The sequence below is a fragment of the Eutrema salsugineum genome, unplaced genomic scaffold (assembly GCF_000478725.1).
Source record: "Eutrema salsugineum unplaced genomic scaffold, Eutsalg1_0 scaffold_2, whole genome shotgun sequence".
Taxonomy (NCBI): domain Eukaryota; kingdom Viridiplantae; phylum Streptophyta; class Magnoliopsida; order Brassicales; family Brassicaceae; genus Eutrema; species Eutrema salsugineum.
In genome coordinates, this window is record NW_006256829.1 from 18266158 (window position 1) to 18285242 (window position 19085).

Sequence of the window (19085 nt, forward strand, 5' to 3'; positions counted from 1 at the left end):
ATTTTTTAATTAAATATACTTTATGATATTATTTGAAACAAAAACTACCATATTTTTTAAAATAGAAATTAAATAATAAATATATTCTATTAAATGGAAAATATAGACTTTCCATATTTTTTCAATAGATTTGAAAGACAACTATATTCTTTCCTATTTTAATTAATCTTTGTTATTTGTAATGGCATATCATGTAATATTTTATAAAATAAAGGTTATTCTTTTCAAATGTCTACTTAAATAATAATATAGAGATATTCTTGGTTTTAGAAACTTTTGGCCGTAGAAAAATAAATATATATATTTTCTTTTTATTTTGTAAAAGTAGTTTTTAGAAATAAAAAAAGTGTAGCTTTTACGATTTTTTACGATTTTTTTTAGATGAACGTTAAATTTATTAAAATCCGAAAAAATCAACGTTTTCTTCATTGTTCATGTGAGCTTTTAATGAGAATTCAAATTTGTAAACAACGGTAAAAACAAAATTTAGTTTCCACTTCTTTAGTCCACTTGTCTGATAGAGACTACCAAAGTTGTAGCCCTCTTTCGTATAGAGAATCTTGGAGGAGTCCGATTGAGCTATATCTGTTCTGAATATCCTTGTCGACAAACTTGATCAGTTTTGAGATTGGTGATGGGACGCTCCATGTTTCCGTTCATTACGTTCTCGCCACAGGGTGTAAATGACCGCCTGAAACAAATACCTGGTGATAAATCTTCACTTGGAGATAAAGGTGACGACCAGTGGCGGATCCAAAAAGTTTTTGAGATGGGGCATAAAATTAGAAAAATAGAAGAAAGTTTATAGATGGGGGTACTTTTTTCTTTTCACCATTAAATTAAAAACATTTTAATTAAATTTACTTAAAATACTTTAAAAAATGAAAAATAGTAGGGGGCACTTGACCCCGTACCGACGCATATACCTCCGCCCTGGTGACAATCTCAAGCCATGCCAAAGAGAAGTCTGAAGCAAGCAATCTTCTCGCTAACGTCGTCCAAACTTGTGCAAAATAGGGACAAGTGAAGAATAAATGATCTCGTGATTCCACTGAATGCTGACACAAGACACATGTAACTTGTGTATTTGAGCTCCAAGCCTGCATATGATCTACTGTACTGAGGCGATTTTGCACCGCAAGCCAATTAATGAAACAATATTTAGGGCAGTGATGAGTGAACCAAATCCCTCCAGCCCAAGAAACTTTTGGTGCCGAACTTCTGATTTGTTCTCTCGTAAAATGCATTCTGAATACTGGCTTATACGTATTCTCCTTCACTTTCCAGAGATATGTATCTTCTTCATTTTCTCGGTACCCTTGACTAACAGCAGCTATCACCTCTTCAACTGTGTTAAGAATGGGGTAGCGGCGCCTTCTCGTACGGTGTCGTAGAATGACATCTTCAAGTGTTGCATCCTCACGAATTCCCAGTTCAATGAAACCACGAGTTCCTGTGACCGTCAGTATCCTCCCTAATCGTGACCAATTATCATACCAGAACAGAGTCTTCTGCCCATTATGTAGCTCCACTTTCAAGAACGCAACAGCTTGATTTCTAGATGCCCAGCTTGATGAGTGAACCAAGTCCCTCCAGCCCAAGGAACCTTTGGTGCCGAACTTCTGATTTGTTCTCTCGTCGAATGCATCCTGAATACTGGCTTATACGTATTCTCCTTCACTTTCCAGAGATATGTATCTTCCTCATTTTCTCGGTACCCTTGACTAACAGCAGCTATCACCTCTTTAACTGTGTTAAGAATGGGGTAACGGCGCCTTCTCGTACGGTGTCGTAGAATGACATCTTCAAGTGTTGCATCCTCACGAATTCCCAGTTCAATGAAACCACGAGTTCCTGTGACCGTCAGTATCCTCCCTAATCGTGACCAATTATTATACCAGAACAGTCTTCTGCCCATTATGTACCTCCACTTTCAAGAACACAGCAGCTTGATTTCAAGAACGCAGCAGCTTGATATCATACCAGAACAGTCTTCTGCCCATTATGTACCTCCGCTTTCAAGAACGCAGCAGCTTGATTTCTAGATTTTATTATCTGTTTCCATGTCTAAGTTCCTGGAGTATACCTTGGCGGCTCAGGAAGTAACCAAATAGAAGAGTTTTTTCATAAGATTCGATCTGCACCAGCGAACCAGTTGAAGTTGTCCACCGTAATAACTCTCCACAAAAGTTTCAAAGTACAGACTTTGTTTTCTGCTTTTAGATCCTTAAGACCCAATCCCCCTTCAGTTTTTGGCTTGCCTACATCTTTCCATGAAATTTTTACTCTTTTTGGGTTAAGATCTGGTCCTGACGGAAAGGAATGCTGAGCAGAGGCTCTCGATCTCATCAATACACCAATTAGGTTGTGTAAAAGCTGCCATCCAAAAATTCACCAAACTCTCAATTACAGATGTAAGCAGCTGAAGTCGCCCCGCATAAGAGAGAGCGCATGTTATCCATGAGTTGAAATTCTCCTTGATCTTGTCAATTAGTGGCGCGTAATCTAACGTCCGCATCTTCTTCGTTAGCAGCGGCAAGCCGAGATAACGTACCAGAAGAGTGTCGAAATTAAAAGCAAAACGCTGGGCAATGTTATCTCTTGCAGATGCTGTGACACCCGCGAGGTAAGCAGTGGATTTCTCCAAGCTTATACGCAGTCTAGACGTCTTTGTGAACTCATCAAACACGTTTACAATCCCTACCAGAGATCTCAATTTACCATCAGAAAATATCATAAGATCGTCCGCAAAACAGAGGTGCGTGAGACCTATATTAGAACATCTTGGGTGATAACCCAATTTCCTTTGTGAGGCAGCCCTATCAAGCATTTTGGACAGTACGTTCATGCAAACAACGAATAAATACGGTGAGAGAAAGCAGCCTTGTCTCAATCCACGGGATCTCCCAAAATACCCAGCCAGTTCACCATTCACTTGAACCAAAAAAGTAGTTGTAGAGATGCATAGTAGTATTCAATGAATGAACTCCATAACAATATTCAACGCTTGAAGAATATTCAACAGAAAACCCCATTGAACAGTGTCGAAAGCTTTCGCGATATCAATTTTGAGAGCACATCTGGATGAGATCGAGTCTTGATGATATCCTGATACCAACTCTGATGCCAGTAGCAGATTCTCAATAAAAAGTCTATCTTGAACAACGACAGAATGTTCTTTAACCGATTTGCCAAAATTATCTTGTAAATCACGTTACAACACGAAATGGGTCGATAGTCCTTGATTTGTTTTGCTCCTTTCTTTTTAGATACCAAGGCAATAATGGTTTAATTTACACATTTGGGCAGAAAACCTTTGATGAAGAATGATTGGATCCCCACCACCAGATCATTCCCAATAATCGGCCAACTTTCTTTGTAAAATTCCACTGTAAATCCATCCGGGCCGGGAGCGTTGTTGGCTGCTATTTCAAATAAAACTCCCTTGATTTCAGACTCTGTTACTGTCTGATTTCCGATCTGTTGTTCAGCATCTGAACATCGGTAATGGAGAAGGTCCACATCAATTCTACCACACTAGTGTCTCGGATATCCTCAGGCTCCTCATTCAAAAAGTTTGAGAAATGGTTAACCGCAGCCTCTTTAATCTCAGTGCTTCCTTGAATTAGATTGCCATATGTTGATTCCAGCTCCCTGATACCATTCTGAGCAGTGCGCACCTTCGCTGCTCTATGAAAGATCTTTGTGTTTTTATCTCCAGCTGCCATCCAATTTATCTTCGCCTTTTGGATAATAAAACGCTCCTCTAAATTTGCAGATTTTTCCCATTTTCTAAAAGCTTCACTTTCTGCTTGATGTGCTTGGATCGATGGATTCTGTAAATTCTGCTCCTGTCTAATGCACAAATCCTCATAGTGGATCCTAGTACGCTTGGAGATATCACTTAAAGCCTCTCGCGAAATCTGTCTTACAACTGGCTTGAAGTTCTTAAGCTTTTTGGAAAAATGAAACAGAGCAGATGTCGAGTGGAACAAAGTTGCTGTTTCATGCCAAAAGAATTTCAGAGCTTCATGGAACTGCGGCAATGTTGCTACAATATTTGAGAATTTAAAAGGACGCTTAAGCTTTAAAATCTCTCCGTCAATGTGAAACCGACACCGAAGATGATCAGAATAACCTCCAGCTTCAAAAACACAATACGAATTTGGGAAGCTGTCCAGCCAGAGATCGTTAATAACAAGTCTATCCAGCTTCTTACTAACTAAACCTTCAGTCCTCTTGTTACACCAGGTAAAACGTGGACCATGGGAACCCATATCACTCATTTACGATTTCAGATTTAATAAAAAAAATATGCTTAGCAAAAAAAAAAAGAGGTTTAATAGCTTTTAAATGTTTAAAAGTTTTGAAAGCCTAACCCCAAGCAAAACTTTAGAATTTTGAGTTTGGATGCTGAATTTTAATGCAATTGAATGCCATTAAAAAGGAAATTTCGTAAGGTTGGATGCTTTAGTTCCAGCGCTCTCTAGGGCTCCCAAGGGCGATTTCAATCGAGACTCATCACCGCTTATCTTGAGCCTCCGATCTTCATCGTCCCTCTCGCCTCTCACCGCCGGAACTCTTCGTCTCATATTTCTCCAGCAGTACGCTCTGTTGCGTTTCCTCCTCACTGTATTTTGCAGTTGTTTACGTCTCTTCGAACCGTTTGCTTGCTCGCCACGGTGAGATGGATCATCGTTATTCCAGAGAAGAAAGGGGGAAGGATATTGTGAGATCGCATTGATGGATCCGAGAGCCTCCCATTAAACTCTACGATGAAGCAAACCCATATCTTATCGAAGCCAATAAGCTCACTGCCCGAGCTATTGAGGCTCGTATCTCGGCCACTGTCCGAGATTTCATTGAAGCAAACCCAGATTTCATGGCGCGTATCTCGGCCACTGTCCGAGCCATAGAGGCTCGCAAAAATTGAGTTCTTTCTACGATGTAACCTTTAATTTTTTGTTCTCCTTAGCCATAACTCTTTTCCCGTTTAATGGAAATTGTTTCTTCTTCTTATTGGTTCTTATCTTTCACGCAAACACATGCACAAGACGATAATATTACAACGTAGGTAAAAGATACTTTTGGTGGTTTTGATACCATGTTAACCTTTATCTCTAAAGTAATCATTACTTGTATAAATTAAGTTTACGTATTATTTTATTAGTCATTCTTTAGCCTCTAATTTCTCCTTGTTTTGGCCGAATTGACTCTCCTTGTCGATTTTTATATTTCACGTAAGCATGGTCATGAAACCATTTTATATAACCATATATAATTAACAAATATTTTTTTGCTAGCTTTGATACCATGTTTAGTTTCATCTCTGAATTTTTCATTATATATATTAAGTTTAAAGAAATTTTAGTTCTTCAGTCTCCGAAAATTATCTCTCATTGTCAGTACTTATCTTTTATGCAAGTGCAGACATGAAAATTTGATATTAGAGCGTAGGTAATTAAACAATTTCTTTGGTAATTTTGATACCATGTTAAGCTTCATCTCTAAAATAATCATTATTTGTATACATTAAGATTATAGATTATTGTAATTCCTCATTCTCTTTAGCTGGAAATATCTCCCTCTTTCACCGGATTATTTCTTATTCTTGTTGGTTTTTATCTTTCAAACAAGCGTGGACACAAAACTATTATATCGGCGTGTAGGTAAAAAATCCATTTGTTAGCTTTGATACTATATTAAGGTTCAAATCTGAATTAGTCATTACTTCTAGACATTATTTTTATTCTTTGTAACCCGAACTTTCTCCCAAGGAAAGACGATTAAACCAATAATAAGAAAACCACAAGCTTTATAATGAAACTAACCAATATACTTTAGAATAAAATGGGCTTTAGTGACCTAATTACAACAAAAATTGCCACGTCACTGTAAAGTACATGTAGGATAAATGAACGACTAATTAAAATTGACAAAAAGCCAAATAGGACATAAGATAAACACACGACATACATCTACAACTAATAAAAGTTGAATCTAAATGTTTCTAAGAGTGTCCACATAGGATTTTAAAGAGTAATTTTATTGGTCTACATCAGCATTCAAAATTAAGAAAATTTTCAAATTCTAATATAATTGCTGAATAAGAAAATTCTATATAAAATTTTCATTGGTCCACCTTAACATTGAAATTTTTTTTTTATAAATTCAATTATTATTTCTAAAAATTATTAAATAGAAGAAATTATGTATAAAATTTTATATGAATAATAAAAAAGTAAAATAAATTATATTAAAATGTAGAAATATTTTAAATTTAAATTAGATGTTTCAATTATATCAATAACTAAGAACAGATAAAATAGTAAAATTTATTTACGTATATATGCACACATATTTAGAGACTTTTATATTAGCATTCAAATTTTTGTCACATAACTATAATAAATATTAATTATTTTTTTAATCTTTCAATTCAAAAAAGCAAAATAATAGAGTTAGTTTTCACAAAAGAAGGAGTCATTACAGCGTAAAAGAATCAAGTTGGCTAGACTATCTGTTTATATATTAGCTAAAAAAAGAATATGATGAAAAGAAATATAGACAAAGCCACTACAAGCTACTTTATTGTCAAAAAGAAGAGCGTAAATCTCCAAAGCTTGGCCACCGGATTTGAGAAAAATGATAAATTCCAAGCAATCCTAGAAACATGTCATATGATTGATACCCTACACTTTTAATAAACGAAGCACTGAAAATAGAGAAAGAGGTTCCGTCATTAAGGCAAAGGAGACTGAGATATCCGACAAGATCCTTGGAATAACATGACATCTAACAGAGGTTTAACAACCTAACTTGAACCACAAATGTAACAATTAACTGACCAAGCAGCATCTGAATATATTCGGTAAGCCTCATAACAAGGAGGAGAGATCGCAACTACTTACCGCAAAGGGGCTTGTACGGGAGCTTCCAGCTTTGGTTTCTACCACATACGGGCCTGAAAGTTATATTAAAGTTAAAAATACTTAATTGAAGTTACATAAGATCGTGAATGCGTTTAATATATATCATCAGGCAAAATTACGGTTTTTATATGTTTGAAGTAAACGAGAAGCATATTTACTTTGTCAGTTTTTGTTATTAGTAATTTGTTGCAAAGTTCATTGCATAATCATATTTTGTCTTGGTTTCAAAACTAATTTTTTTTTAATACAAGAGTAAGATTTGTACTAATTAGTTTGCTTTTTTTTATTTGTAAATTAAACTGCAAAATTTGTACTAATTAAAGTAGCTAAAAAAGGATAACAGGTTTTGACTATCTTGATTTTTGTATTCCATAGAAAACAAATATAATGAGAATCAAAATTAATAAAATGAAAAAAAAATTATTCACTTTGGTTAGAAAAAATGAGGTATAATCATTAAAAACTATTTAAAAATTATCATAAATAATATGATACAAGACAAAAACATTTCATGAATCCGAATGCAAGAATTGTGATTATTAGTATTTCTTTCAATGTACAATATTAAATCAGATATTTGTATTGGCTAAGTCAGTTAAGAAAATAAAATAACTTTTTTTTTACCTCATGTTCATAAAAATTTCACATGATAGCGTGAAATAGATAAAACGAGAAAAATACAAAAAATTACATTTTATATTCAGCTTATGATTGACATATATTAATGTAATATTTTTGGTTTTGATTTTTTTTAAGGGATTCATTTACTGAATTTTTTATGTAATTAATTTTGACTACTAATTTGTGTTTTTAATCAAAACTATTCTATGATAAAAAAAAATAAATAAATAAATAAAAAATAACAGAAAGAACTTATTCATAGATTGAAAAAGACAATTACAATGACGTCAAATTTTTGTTTTGTAAAAACTAGTTTTCTCAGATATAGAATAATATTTTTACTTCAATATTCTTTGCAAATCCCTAAGTATGAGAATTGAATAATCATCACTTAGGTTTATGAACTCATCGAAGAAATTTTTACAAATAACTGTCCTTGTGTAAATTGTACAAATAACAAATTTTTACTGTCCTTGTGTAAATTGTACAAATAACAAATTTTTACAAGGAAGTACAATTTCTAGGCATTTTCATAGTAGAGGATTCATGCCGGGATATTATGTAGGGTCCGAACATGGTGAAGATTATGATGTGGTTGGTGGAGGATCAAATATTCCTCATTTTGATAATATAGATCATAATATTGGTAATCATCAACCAACAACATATGATGGAGGGAATGCCTATGCTGGATGGTCAATGATGCATTTCACGGTGCTACACCATTTAATCATAATGAGTATGATCATAATGAACATGATCAAAGTGGATATGATCATGTTCATGAAGAACCTACCCAGAAGGCAAAACGGTTTTACGACATGTTAGATGCTGCAAATACTTCACTATATGATGGCTGTCGTGAAGGTCATTCAAAGCTATATTTGGCTGCTCGGTTCATGAACATTAAGGCAGACCATAAACTTGCTGAAAGCTGCATGGACTCATGGTCTGAATTATTTATGGAATATTTACCAGAGGGTAATCAAGCACCTAGTTCGTACTACGAGACAAAAACTTTGATATGAAAAATAGGACTGCCATACAATACATGTGATGTATGTATAGATAACTGTATGTTTTTCTGGAAACAAGACGAGCAATTGGAGCATTGCAAGTTCTGTGCAAAACCTAGATATAAGGCCAGTGAAGGACGCACAAAAATCTCGTTCAGTCGTATGTAGTATTTACCTATTAGTGACAGATTGAAGAGACTGTACCAGTCAGAGAAGACTACATCATCGATGAGATGGCATACTGAACATGAATCAGAAGACGGAATAATGTATCATCCATCTGATGGGGCAGAGTGGAAGAATTTCCAACATTTGAATCCTTCGTTTGCCGAAGAAACGCGAAACGTAAATCTTGGGTTATGTACTGGTTTTAATCCTTTTGGTATGTCAAAAAATCACTCATTGTCGTCTGTGATCATGACTCCTTACAACTTACCGCCAGATATGTGCATGAATACTGAGTATTTGTTTCTCACAATATTTAATTCTGGACCAAATCATCCACAAGCCAGTCTTGATGTTTTCCTACAACCACTGATCGACGAGTTAAAGGGGTTATGGTATAATGGAGTTGAGGCAAATGATGTGTTGTTAAATCAAAATTTCAACTTGAAAGCTGTTTTTTGTGGATTATTAGTGATTTTCCAGCATATGGTATGTTGTCAGAATGGACGACTCATGGAAGACTCTCGTGTCCTATCTCTATAGATGATACAAAGGCATTTTATCTTCCAGCTGGCAGGAAGACATGTTGGTTTGACTGTCACAGAAAATTTCTTCCTAATAATCATTCGTTACGAAAGAATAAAACAAACTTTCTTAAGGGGAAGCATGCAGTGAACGACCACCCACCACAATTTTTAACTGGTGAACATGTTTTATATGAGCTTATAAGGCATATAGAACCACAAAAAACATCTGATTGCGGTGGAAATGGTCATGAACAAAAGAAGGACGGCTTTGGGGATTTTCATAATTGGCATAAAGAAAGCATATTTTGGGAGCTACCATACTGGACTGATCTGATACTACGCCACAATCTTGATATCATGCATATCGAGAATAATTTTTTTGATAACATAATGTATACTGTTATGAATGTTAAATACAGATCAAAAGACACAGTAAAGTCAAGATTAGATATTGCAAGATTTTGTTCTCGAAAAGAATTGCATTTAGATGATCGAGGAAGAGCACCATTTCCTATTTGGAGATTGACTTCAAAAGCTAAAGAAAGCTTACTACAATGGGTTAAACATGATGTTAGATTCCCTGATGGATACGTAGCCGATTTAGCTAGTTGTGCAGACATCAACGGTGGAAAGTTGTCGGGAATGAAAAGTCACAACGGTCATGTATTTATGGAACGATTGCTTCCATTTGTCTTTGCAGACTTCTACCACATAACATACATCTTGCATTATCAGGTATTTATATAAATCATCAATTATCATTTATATATACATATATATATATAAGGCATATAAGACATATATAACTTCTGAAGCATCAATAATGTTATAGAGATTATAGCATTCTTCCGTGACTTAAGTAGTAGATCGTTGGATTAAACTCGCCTCCGAATTCTGAAGGATAAAATTGTCATGATTCTGTGTAATTTGGAAAAAATCTTCCCACCTTCTTTTTTTGATGTGATGGAGCACCTACAGACACACTTACCTTACGAAGCGGAACTTGGTGGCCCTGTACAATATAAGTGGATGTATCTCTGTGAAAGATTTTTCAAACGTCTAAAAGGCAGAGCGAAGAACAAAAGATATCTTGCAGGATCAATAGTTCAGTCATACATAAACAACGAGATTTTGTTTTTCTCTGAACATTACTTTGCCTCGCACATTTCAACCACTCGGAGAAGAAGGTCTACTCGGTATGATGAAGGTGAAGTACCTGTATATCCTGTACCGGTACCAGATATATTCACTCAAGTAGGTCGTCCAAGTGGCCAAAGTAATGAATTTTGGCTAAATGAGAAAGATTATAAATGTGCACATGCATATGTGTTGCGTAATTGTGACTATTTTCAGCCGTTTGAAAGGTATTTCATATAAGATTCCATGAATTCTACTTTTTGTAATCAATATACCTAATTCGATTCGCCAATATGTACGTATAAAATCCGTCCACTTGTTGATTGATCATTAAAGAAAATTTAGGGTGTAGTACTTAGGGTGTCGATCCTCAGAGAATCCACGCTTTACCTGCAGAACCTTAGAACCAGAATTAGTAAACAAAGTCTAAGACGAAAAATGGGTTTTGGATAGGTTGTGCGATTTCTATATATGTATTTTAAAAAGGGATTTGAAAAGGTTTTGAAAAGAGTTTTAAAAAGGGTTTTGAAAAGGGTTTTAAAAAAGGTTTTAAAAAGGGTTTAAAAAACTAGAAGTGAATAAATCGATAATAAATCTAAAGGATGAACAAAGCTCTTAATATTGATCCTAGTAAATTCTTAGAACTCGAGTCACGGACGTATGAATACGCCACTGTCGTGATCATAGACAACTATCTCTCTCAACCCTGACCAGTAGGTTTCCACTCTGGCCCTAAAGAGAAAATATGCATTATGTTTAAGACTCGTCAACATTCACAAATCGCCCATAGGTAGGTTTTCACTCCTATGTTTGTTTTGCTCTCCCAAACTAGATCTGGCCCCGGATTAATACCTTCGCATCACCAAGAACCTGGATCAGTCTCTAGTTTGCGACGCTAGATCCATGCTTTAATTATAAATTCAGAAGAATGATTTCTAGAATTCAGCTTTGGTTTATCTCGCGAAGATCCCTATCGATCATAGTCGATTCCCTTCAATCGAGCCTTTAAAATCATACCTCCTCATTCCAAAACGTGCATAAAGTAAATAGAAAAGACGTGCATAGATTTATAAGAAAAAAGAAGTAGAGAAAAAACAGACAAGGAGAAGAAGAAGAAGCATCTCGATTTCGAGATCTAAGCTCGGAGAAAACTTCTCTTCAAATCCTTTAAAACAACTAATCTAATATGAAGAAGATGAAAACGAAATTGAAAGATGCATAGAAGTAAAAACCGAATTTACAATAAGGTAGAACATAAAGAGGGTTCAAGAGAAATCTCTATCTCCCTAAACTAAGAACTAAGAACATAAGAACAAAAAAAACCCTAAAAACTAAATTTGGTGGCTCGCAAAAGGGATTCTTCTGAGGCACACGAAAATATGTCTGATTAGATACATATTTATAGGTCTTCACCTCTTTCCAGTCGTCCTTAGGGTTTTCTATGAAGAGAAGACGAATTGGGCTTGAAACGGGGTTATGGCCCAGCCTTTTAGTCGGCCCTGGTCGCGAGGCTTCTGACCACGGTGAATTGGGGTTTGGCTGCGGCCAGAGGCTCGTAACCATGGTCGAGAGTGTGTTCTCCGCGGTCGTGGCTCCTGGACCCGCAGGGATTGGTCTTTGAGGTTGAATCTTCATTCTGTGCTTGCTTCCTTCAAGAGACTACAAAACATGTCTTGAATGCATCAAGTATATCCAAAGATCTAACCATTGGATTGCCTTCAAACCAATTGCATTTGCAAGCTAGTTGTCTCCTTTATATTCAGTCCAATTTTGGGGATGATCAGACGGTGAGAAGATCTTCATCAGATGTGAAACTTCTGACGGCCCACATTTATCCAAAATGATCTTTTGCTATAAAATGCACACTTTTTGCTTTAATTACTTGAAAAGAGTATGGGAATTACAAATACTAAAAAATAATAGTAAAAACACTTTAAAGAAATAAAAAGCAGTTGAAAAGCATTAAAAATCGATCTATTAAAATGGTCAAAATACGGTGTTATTAGAGGGAAACCATCGTTCTAAAGAAATCGATGTTGAGATCGAAGATGCAGAAGCAGAGGATGAATTTCTTTGTAATTTATCATCTTCAGATGATGAAGATGCGTCCTCTTTGTAATTTATCATCTTCAGATGATGAAGATGGAGAATTTGAATAATACTATCATCCGGTCTTTGTATCTCCAATTGAATTTATTTAATGTGTGTTTAGAAATAAACGTGTTTTAAATATGGGCAATTATCTAAAATAGTCCCCAAAAACTAAATTTTCTCAGAAGAAGTCCTCCTTTTTCATGAGGACGACAATAGGACTCGTTGGAGAGAAAATCTCCTAAATAAACTAAAAAACTTGTACCTGAAAAACTTTCTTCGATCGTCACCTTCACCTGCAGAAATCATTGCCGGATATAGTCCCGTCACCGGACTTGACAGACTCAATTGCTCTCATCTCTATCCTTCCCGACAAAGCCCTAATTTAACTAGAAGGTTCATCTCCTCTGCATCTCATCTACGTCACCTAAAGAAACGGTACCTCTAGCATCTACTATGATCTAGTTTACGGCGGTGATTTTGATTTTAGAAGAAAACAACGATCGATTTTAGAAGTGCCGTCTCGAATCCAGTTTCCGTTGTTATCCAACGCCGATCATCGAAGTGGCACGACGGTAAATTCGTTTAAATATAAGCCAAGCTTGAGGGGTGAGTTTCTCGTCTACGGTTAACCCATGAGAACTCAGTTGAATAGAGGACGAGTTGGACCGCTTTTTACTCTACCGAGTTAAGAATTGAGTTAATTCGACGGCTGACACCGACTGGAATCGCCAGTTTCAGTCCTGCAGTTTCGCCTTCCGAAAATTGGACTTATTATGCAAGAGAAGATATGGTGGTGGCTTATTCTTGCGTCTTAGGATCACTGACAAAAAGTAAGTAACAACAATCACTTTACTATTACTCTTATCCATAATCTGTTTCATAACCTATGAACAAGATGTGAGAAATGCGACCTTTTACAGTTCCAGGGTAGTAAAATCAGTGTTTTTCCGATTCTGGAGTTGATAATATTTCAGATTTTTTCGTTTATAAACTAGAATCTTTGGGTTAATAAGTACAAAAGATCGGATCTTATAATTTTCCTAGTTAGAATTCCTCAGCTTATGATCATTAAAGACTTCAACTTTCGATTGTAGGGTGTCCGAAACATTTACTTCCCATTTGACGTTGAGACAGACACGGCACTGAGCTTTGAAACAGAGATGTTAGCATCGCCAAGTTGCTGAAACCTGAAGTAACGATATGATCTCTTATTTTGAAGTCTTATGTTTGTTCCTGGTTGATTTTGCAGGTAGATCATGGTCTATTCATTTTGTAGAAACCAGATCGCATTATATTTGTTATGGACAGCAGTATTGGTCAAGTTGCATTTGATCAAGCTCAAGCATTTAAGCAAAGTGTTGTTGTGGGACCTGTAATTATCACTAAGATGGACGGTCATGCCAAGGGTGGTGGTGCTCTTAGCGCATAAGAATCACTCAGCTACTGATTCTCGTTCTATGTAGTCATATTCAAAATCTTTGTATATGCCTTTGTGTTTGTGAGAAGAATTTGTTACTTTGGATTACATGGATCTTATCCACTTTGAGCATATATTATCTCTATGAGGTAAAAACGGTTTTGAATGCCTCATTTTAGACTCAGTCTGTTACTATTACGAAAATTTCAAGAAGGATTCATGATATTTCAGCAAGGGCTTCCTGAATTTGTAAACAGTCTTTGTTTCGATGGAGGTGAAGGATTCCTAATTTATCTTGCTTCATTCCCTCACTTTTAGATTTAGTATGTCCAACAATTGTGACATATAAGAATATAAAGTTTAAATTTAAGTAAGAATTGTGAGATAAAAATTTAAGATTTCCTAAGATGTTTAGGAAAAAACAGATTTCCAATATTACGCACTCTTTCAAGGGTGACTGCTTCTAGGCAAGCAAAAGTTTTTCAGATGGACATACAGTACGATAAAGGTCAGAACACATAGCTTGTTGAACGTAACTGACATTTTGTTTATACCATTTGGCTGAGGGTACATCGAGGTTCAGGGCACATACTTCAACAAGAAAAAAATCAAGGAGAAAGGTGAATCCGAAAGGCGGCTATGTTTGATAGAAGATAGAGAGATTGTTACTTCTTATGTTGGTAGTTGTCCGTAGTTGTAGCCTGAATAAAAAAGTTTAGAAGTTTAACACTTAGAAAAATCGATTCACTTTGAATGACAAGTTATAAATTTTAGTAAGGTCTTCCTAAAAGTTTAGAAAATTTCCTCAATATTTAAAAATGAATTTTCAAATATTAGAAAAACTATCTACACTATTACGAAGGCCTTGCTAAAAGTGTAGAAATACTTCCTAAATTTTTATTTGATCAAATAGTAATCAAATGATTTAGTAAAAAATTCAAACATACTCTTAACATACAATTTAGGAAGATTTTCTTAAATTTGTAAGAAATTTTCCTAAAATTTAGAAATTGCTTCATAAATTCCAAAATTTAGGAAACACATCTAGATATTTAGTAATTATTCATACAAATTTAGTAAGGTCATCCTAAAACATTTAGAAGGACTTCCTAAATGTTTCAAATGATATTTTTGAAGAATTATTTTTTTTTTATAAATTTATGAAAGCTTAACCAAAAGTTTAGGAAAACTTCCTTAATTTTTATTTGACCAAGCAGTAATTAACATATGATTGAGGAGGACTTTCTATATTTTTAAGAATTATTTCTAAAAATTTAGGAATCTATTCTATTAAAACAGAAGCACATTTAGTGCTTGCATCCAAACACTCCTAAAGTTTTTTTTATAATATTTTTATATTTTTTTATTTAATTTTTGAAAATTAGTTATAAATTTAAATATTTTTAGATTTCCTAAAATCTAGGTCATCTTTAATTTAAATTTCTAATTATTAGAAATTTAATTAAATTTAGTTACAAAAATTTGCATTCAATTTAATTTAAATTCAAAAAATTCAAAAAAAATTATAATTAAATTTTACTATGAAAATTTAGATAATAATTTTAATACTTTAAAATTTCTTAAATACAGGAGAGATTTAATTTAAAATTTAAAATTTAAATAATATTTTTATAAAAATTCATAGTAAATAAATAATTTATCGTATTTTATCATAATCAATTGGTCTAAAATATCAAATATTTGAGATTAATAAATATTTATATTATACAATAATATGATCGAGCTGATTAGAGTTATATATATATATATATATATATATATATTTAAGGTCCATGAGTTAATTTATTAAAACATGTAAGATATTAAGATGATTTGAGACAATTAAACTAACAGGTTAACCAATTTATATATATATATATACACATTTTTTAATAGCACAAATAGTAAATAAATATCTTATTATATTTTTTATAATCAATTGGTCCAAATATTCCATATTAATAAATATTTATAGGGTTATACAATTATAATTATAGTCTTATACAGGTTAGTTTGTCAAAACATGTAAGATATTAAAAATGATTTAAGACAACTAAACGGATGTATTAGCAAATTCATAGATATATATATATTTTTTATGTGTAAATCTAAATTCACATAATAACAAAGTTTATAATTAATATTAGATTAATGTATACTTAATTAACGCATACTCTTATTCTACTAATATACAAATTTTACTGTTTAAAATTAAAATATGATAACACTTTTTTGATTTAAATAAATAAATAACAAAAAAAAATTATATCTAAAAAAAACGATAAATGCAACTTATATTAGAAATAAAAAATAAAACATTCTCGTGCGGACGCACGGGGTTAAAATCTAGTCTATTATATTAAAACAGAAACACATTTAGTACTTGCTTCCAAACACTCCTAATTTTTTTTAGTGTTTAAAAATAATTTTAATAATTATTTATATTTAATTTCGAAAATTAGTTACTAATTTAAATATTTTTAGAGTTCCTTAAATATAGGTAATTTAGATTTGATTTGATTTGATTAAAAATAATAAATCAGATATTAATTTAGATTTGATTTAAAGATTCTAATTTAAATAATTTCTATACTATTAAACATTTTTATCAAAAATATGTAGAATTTTTGAAAAAAAAATAATTCACGTATGAAAAATAATGGTCATATTTGAAATATTAAATATTTATAATAATGTAATGATATGATATTTATGTTGCTTATATAATATATTTACTATTATGATTTATTTACAAATTAATAATAAAATAATAGGTAAAATTCAAATGTATAATTTAAATATTAAAAATATATTTTTTAAAATTTATATAACTAAAAATATACATAAAAACCGGGTTCAAAATATTTTGGTAACTAAAATCACTAATTTTAAATTATACATGTATCTCAAAAATATATTTTTCATACAAAATAACAATATAAAAAATAAAAATTATTGCATACACTAAAATGTGGTTTGAAAAACCAGTTGTACACTCCATTCATTGATTAAATTTTAGAAAACTATAATGCTAAATAATACTGTTAATACATCTCAAATTTATAACAAATATTTATATTATACGGTAATATGAACGGAAAAGTTAGAATTATGTTTTTATAATAGTTCATTTTGAATTAATATTAGCGGACGGGTAAAAATTATATTTTTATAATCATAATTAATTTTAATACTATAAAAATATATCTAAACACAAAAATCAATATTTTCACTTATTAAAAAATATATTTATAAAAATAATTATATTTAAACTCAAAAACACAAATTATATTACAAAATTCGTTAAATAATAAAAAATATTCTCGTGCGGATGCATGGGGTTAGAATCTAGTGTCATCTTAAATGTGTTAAAAAGCTTCCTAAATGTTTAGGAAGGTTTTTGAAAACTTAAGAAAAAATTTCATGTGCAATGGGTTCCTAAAGCTTCGTAAAACGTTTGGATATTTTATTTTATTTTATTTTGAAAAACTTTATAAATTTTGCTTTGATACAATTTAGGATGGCTTTACCAAATTTGTAAGAATCTTATCTACAAGTTCAAGAAGTTTCATAAATTCCAAAATTAAAGCTACTTCGAGCCACATAGCGAGTAGGATTTGTGAAAGTACATCTAACGAAATTTGTATGAAAGTACACAAATTCTCATCTTACATTTAAGGAATTCATTCTCAAATGTGGGAGACTGCTTTCTAAATTGGGAAAAATGCCATTTTAATCCCCAACTTTCAAATTTCAGCCAATTTAATCATGAACTATTGGTTGGACCCTTTAAACTATAAAGTTGTATTGACTTTTTCTTTAAATCCCTAACTTTGTTTGACTAAACCAAAAAAAGCCCAACGTTAATTTGATTAACAGATCCATTTAACAGAGTTAACTCCTTTTAACGCTTCTGTTAAATCAAAACGACAAGCTTAATGCTAATTAAAAAAAATCTGAAATCCCCAAATAAATCAACTCGCAAATCCTAATTACTGAATCGATTTCTCAGAAAATCGATTCCACACCCACCCTAATTCCAAAATCAATTTTGATTCTCTCATCAAAATCATATACCTCGTTCGTATCCGTCTTTCTCAATCTCATCATGCCGAAAAATAAGCGTAAGAAAAATTCATCATGTCAAAGTAAAGAACCCGAAGTTGAGGATCAGGTTGCAATTGAAGGCGGGGAAGATGAGCTTGAACGTGACATTGTACCTGGAGATGACTGTGCGGTCGTTGGTGATGAAGATTTCAATGAGGCTGATGATGAAGCTGTTGATGAAGAAGAAGATACGAATGCTGCAAGAGTAGAAGAAGAAGATGAAAATGCTGAAGTGCTTCCAGAAGAACGATGCGATAGTTTAGTCGAATATTGAGAAGCAGCGAGAGATGAAGATGCTGGGGTTGATGAAGACAGTGGAGATGATGTATGGGATGATGAGAAGATCCCCGATCCACTATCATCCGACTCTGATGACGACGACGAGGAGAAAGCAGAAAGAAGAGAAAGGCAGAGAGAGCTCGAAGAACCTGAGGAGCTGCTAGTGTTAGGGAAAACGTTCAACTCTGCTGATGATTTCAAGCTTGCGGTCCTAAGGTACTCCTTAAAAACTCGATATGACATCCACATACATACTTCGAAGGCAATCCACGGTTTCGATGATACCAGATAGTTCAGAAGAAGAATTCATCGATTCAGGAAGTAAAAGAGGAGAGGAGATAGAGAGAGACAAGAGTCGAAATTTCTATGAGCTAATCGATATCTCTATCAACGGAATTGGAGGAGAAGGTTTTGATTTGGGGAAAAATCAATTTTATGATTTAGGTTGAAAAATTTCGATTTGGGATTTATGTTTGTGGAAGCTTGTCGTTTTGATTTAACAAAAACTTAATAGAGGAGTTAACCCCGTTAGTTGGGTCTGTTAATCAAATTAACGCTGGGCTTTTTTAGGCTTAGTCAAACAAAGTTTGGGATTTAAAGAAAAAGTCAATATAACTTTGTAGTTTAAAGGGTTTAACCGATAATTCGTGATTAAATTAGTCTAAATTTGAAAGTTTGGGATTTAAATGGCATTTTTCCCTTTCTAAATTTAAATTGTTGTTTAAATAGACATAAAAGTTCATATCACACGTTTTAGAATGAATTATTTAAAACATTAATAACTTACTAA

General features: G+C 33.1%; 3 protein-coding genes and 1 long non-coding RNA gene across 4 annotated transcripts; 2 read left to right on the top strand and 2 right to left on the bottom strand.

The window, feature by feature from the left end:
* Positions 1-1534: 1534 nt before the first annotated feature.
* LOC112086633 lies at positions 1535-1918 on the bottom strand. The gene has a single exon (XM_024155605.1). The coding sequence runs from the start codon at positions 1916-1918 to the stop codon at positions 1535-1537; it is 384 nt and encodes a 127-aa protein (XP_024011373.1).
* A 378-nt stretch (positions 1919-2296) lies between these two features.
* On the bottom strand, positions 2297-2830 carry LOC112086634. The gene has a single exon (XM_024155606.1). The coding sequence runs from the start codon at positions 2828-2830 to the stop codon at positions 2297-2299; it is 534 nt and encodes a 177-aa protein (XP_024011374.1).
* A 9872-nt stretch (positions 2831-12702) lies between these two features.
* On the top strand, positions 12703-14093 carry LOC112086734. The gene is made up of 3 exons (XR_002899598.1): positions 12703-13322; positions 13587-13654; positions 13742-14093. It is a non-coding gene; the product is annotated as an uncharacterized LOC112086734 (long non-coding RNA).
* A 3924-nt stretch (positions 14094-18017) lies between these two features.
* Positions 18018-18744, top strand: LOC112086635 (DNA topoisomerase 1-like). The gene is made up of 3 exons (XM_024155607.1): positions 18018-18273; positions 18328-18511; positions 18558-18744. Exons 1-3 carry the CDS (start codon positions 18018-18020, stop codon positions 18742-18744), a joined length of 627 nt encoding a protein of 208 aa, XP_024011375.1.
* Positions 18745-19085: the final 341 nt, after the last annotated feature.

What these genes read in the sequence shown, in the direction of transcription:
- LOC112086633 (XM_024155605.1), bottom strand. Translation starts at nt 1,918, where the DNA reads ATGGGCAGAAGACTGTTCTGGTATAATAATTGGTCACGATTAGGGAGG.
- LOC112086634 (XM_024155606.1), bottom strand. Translation starts at nt 2,830, where the DNA reads ATGCTTGATAGGGCTGCCTCACAAAGGAAATTGGGTTATCACCCAAGA.
- LOC112086635 (XM_024155607.1), top strand. Translation starts at nt 18,018, where the DNA reads ATGCCGAAAAATAAGCGTAAGAAAAATTCATCATGTCAAAGTAAAGAA. An exon ending in TCCAGAAGAACGATGCGATA is followed by an intron (nt 18,274 to 18,327) that starts GTTTAGTCGAAT and finishes GGGTTGATGAAG; the next exon opens with ACAGTGGAGATGATGTATGG. An exon ending in TTCAAGCTTGCGGTCCTAAG is followed by an intron (nt 18,512 to 18,557) that starts GTACTCCTTAAA and finishes CATACTTCGAAG; the next exon opens with GCAATCCACGGTTTCGATGA.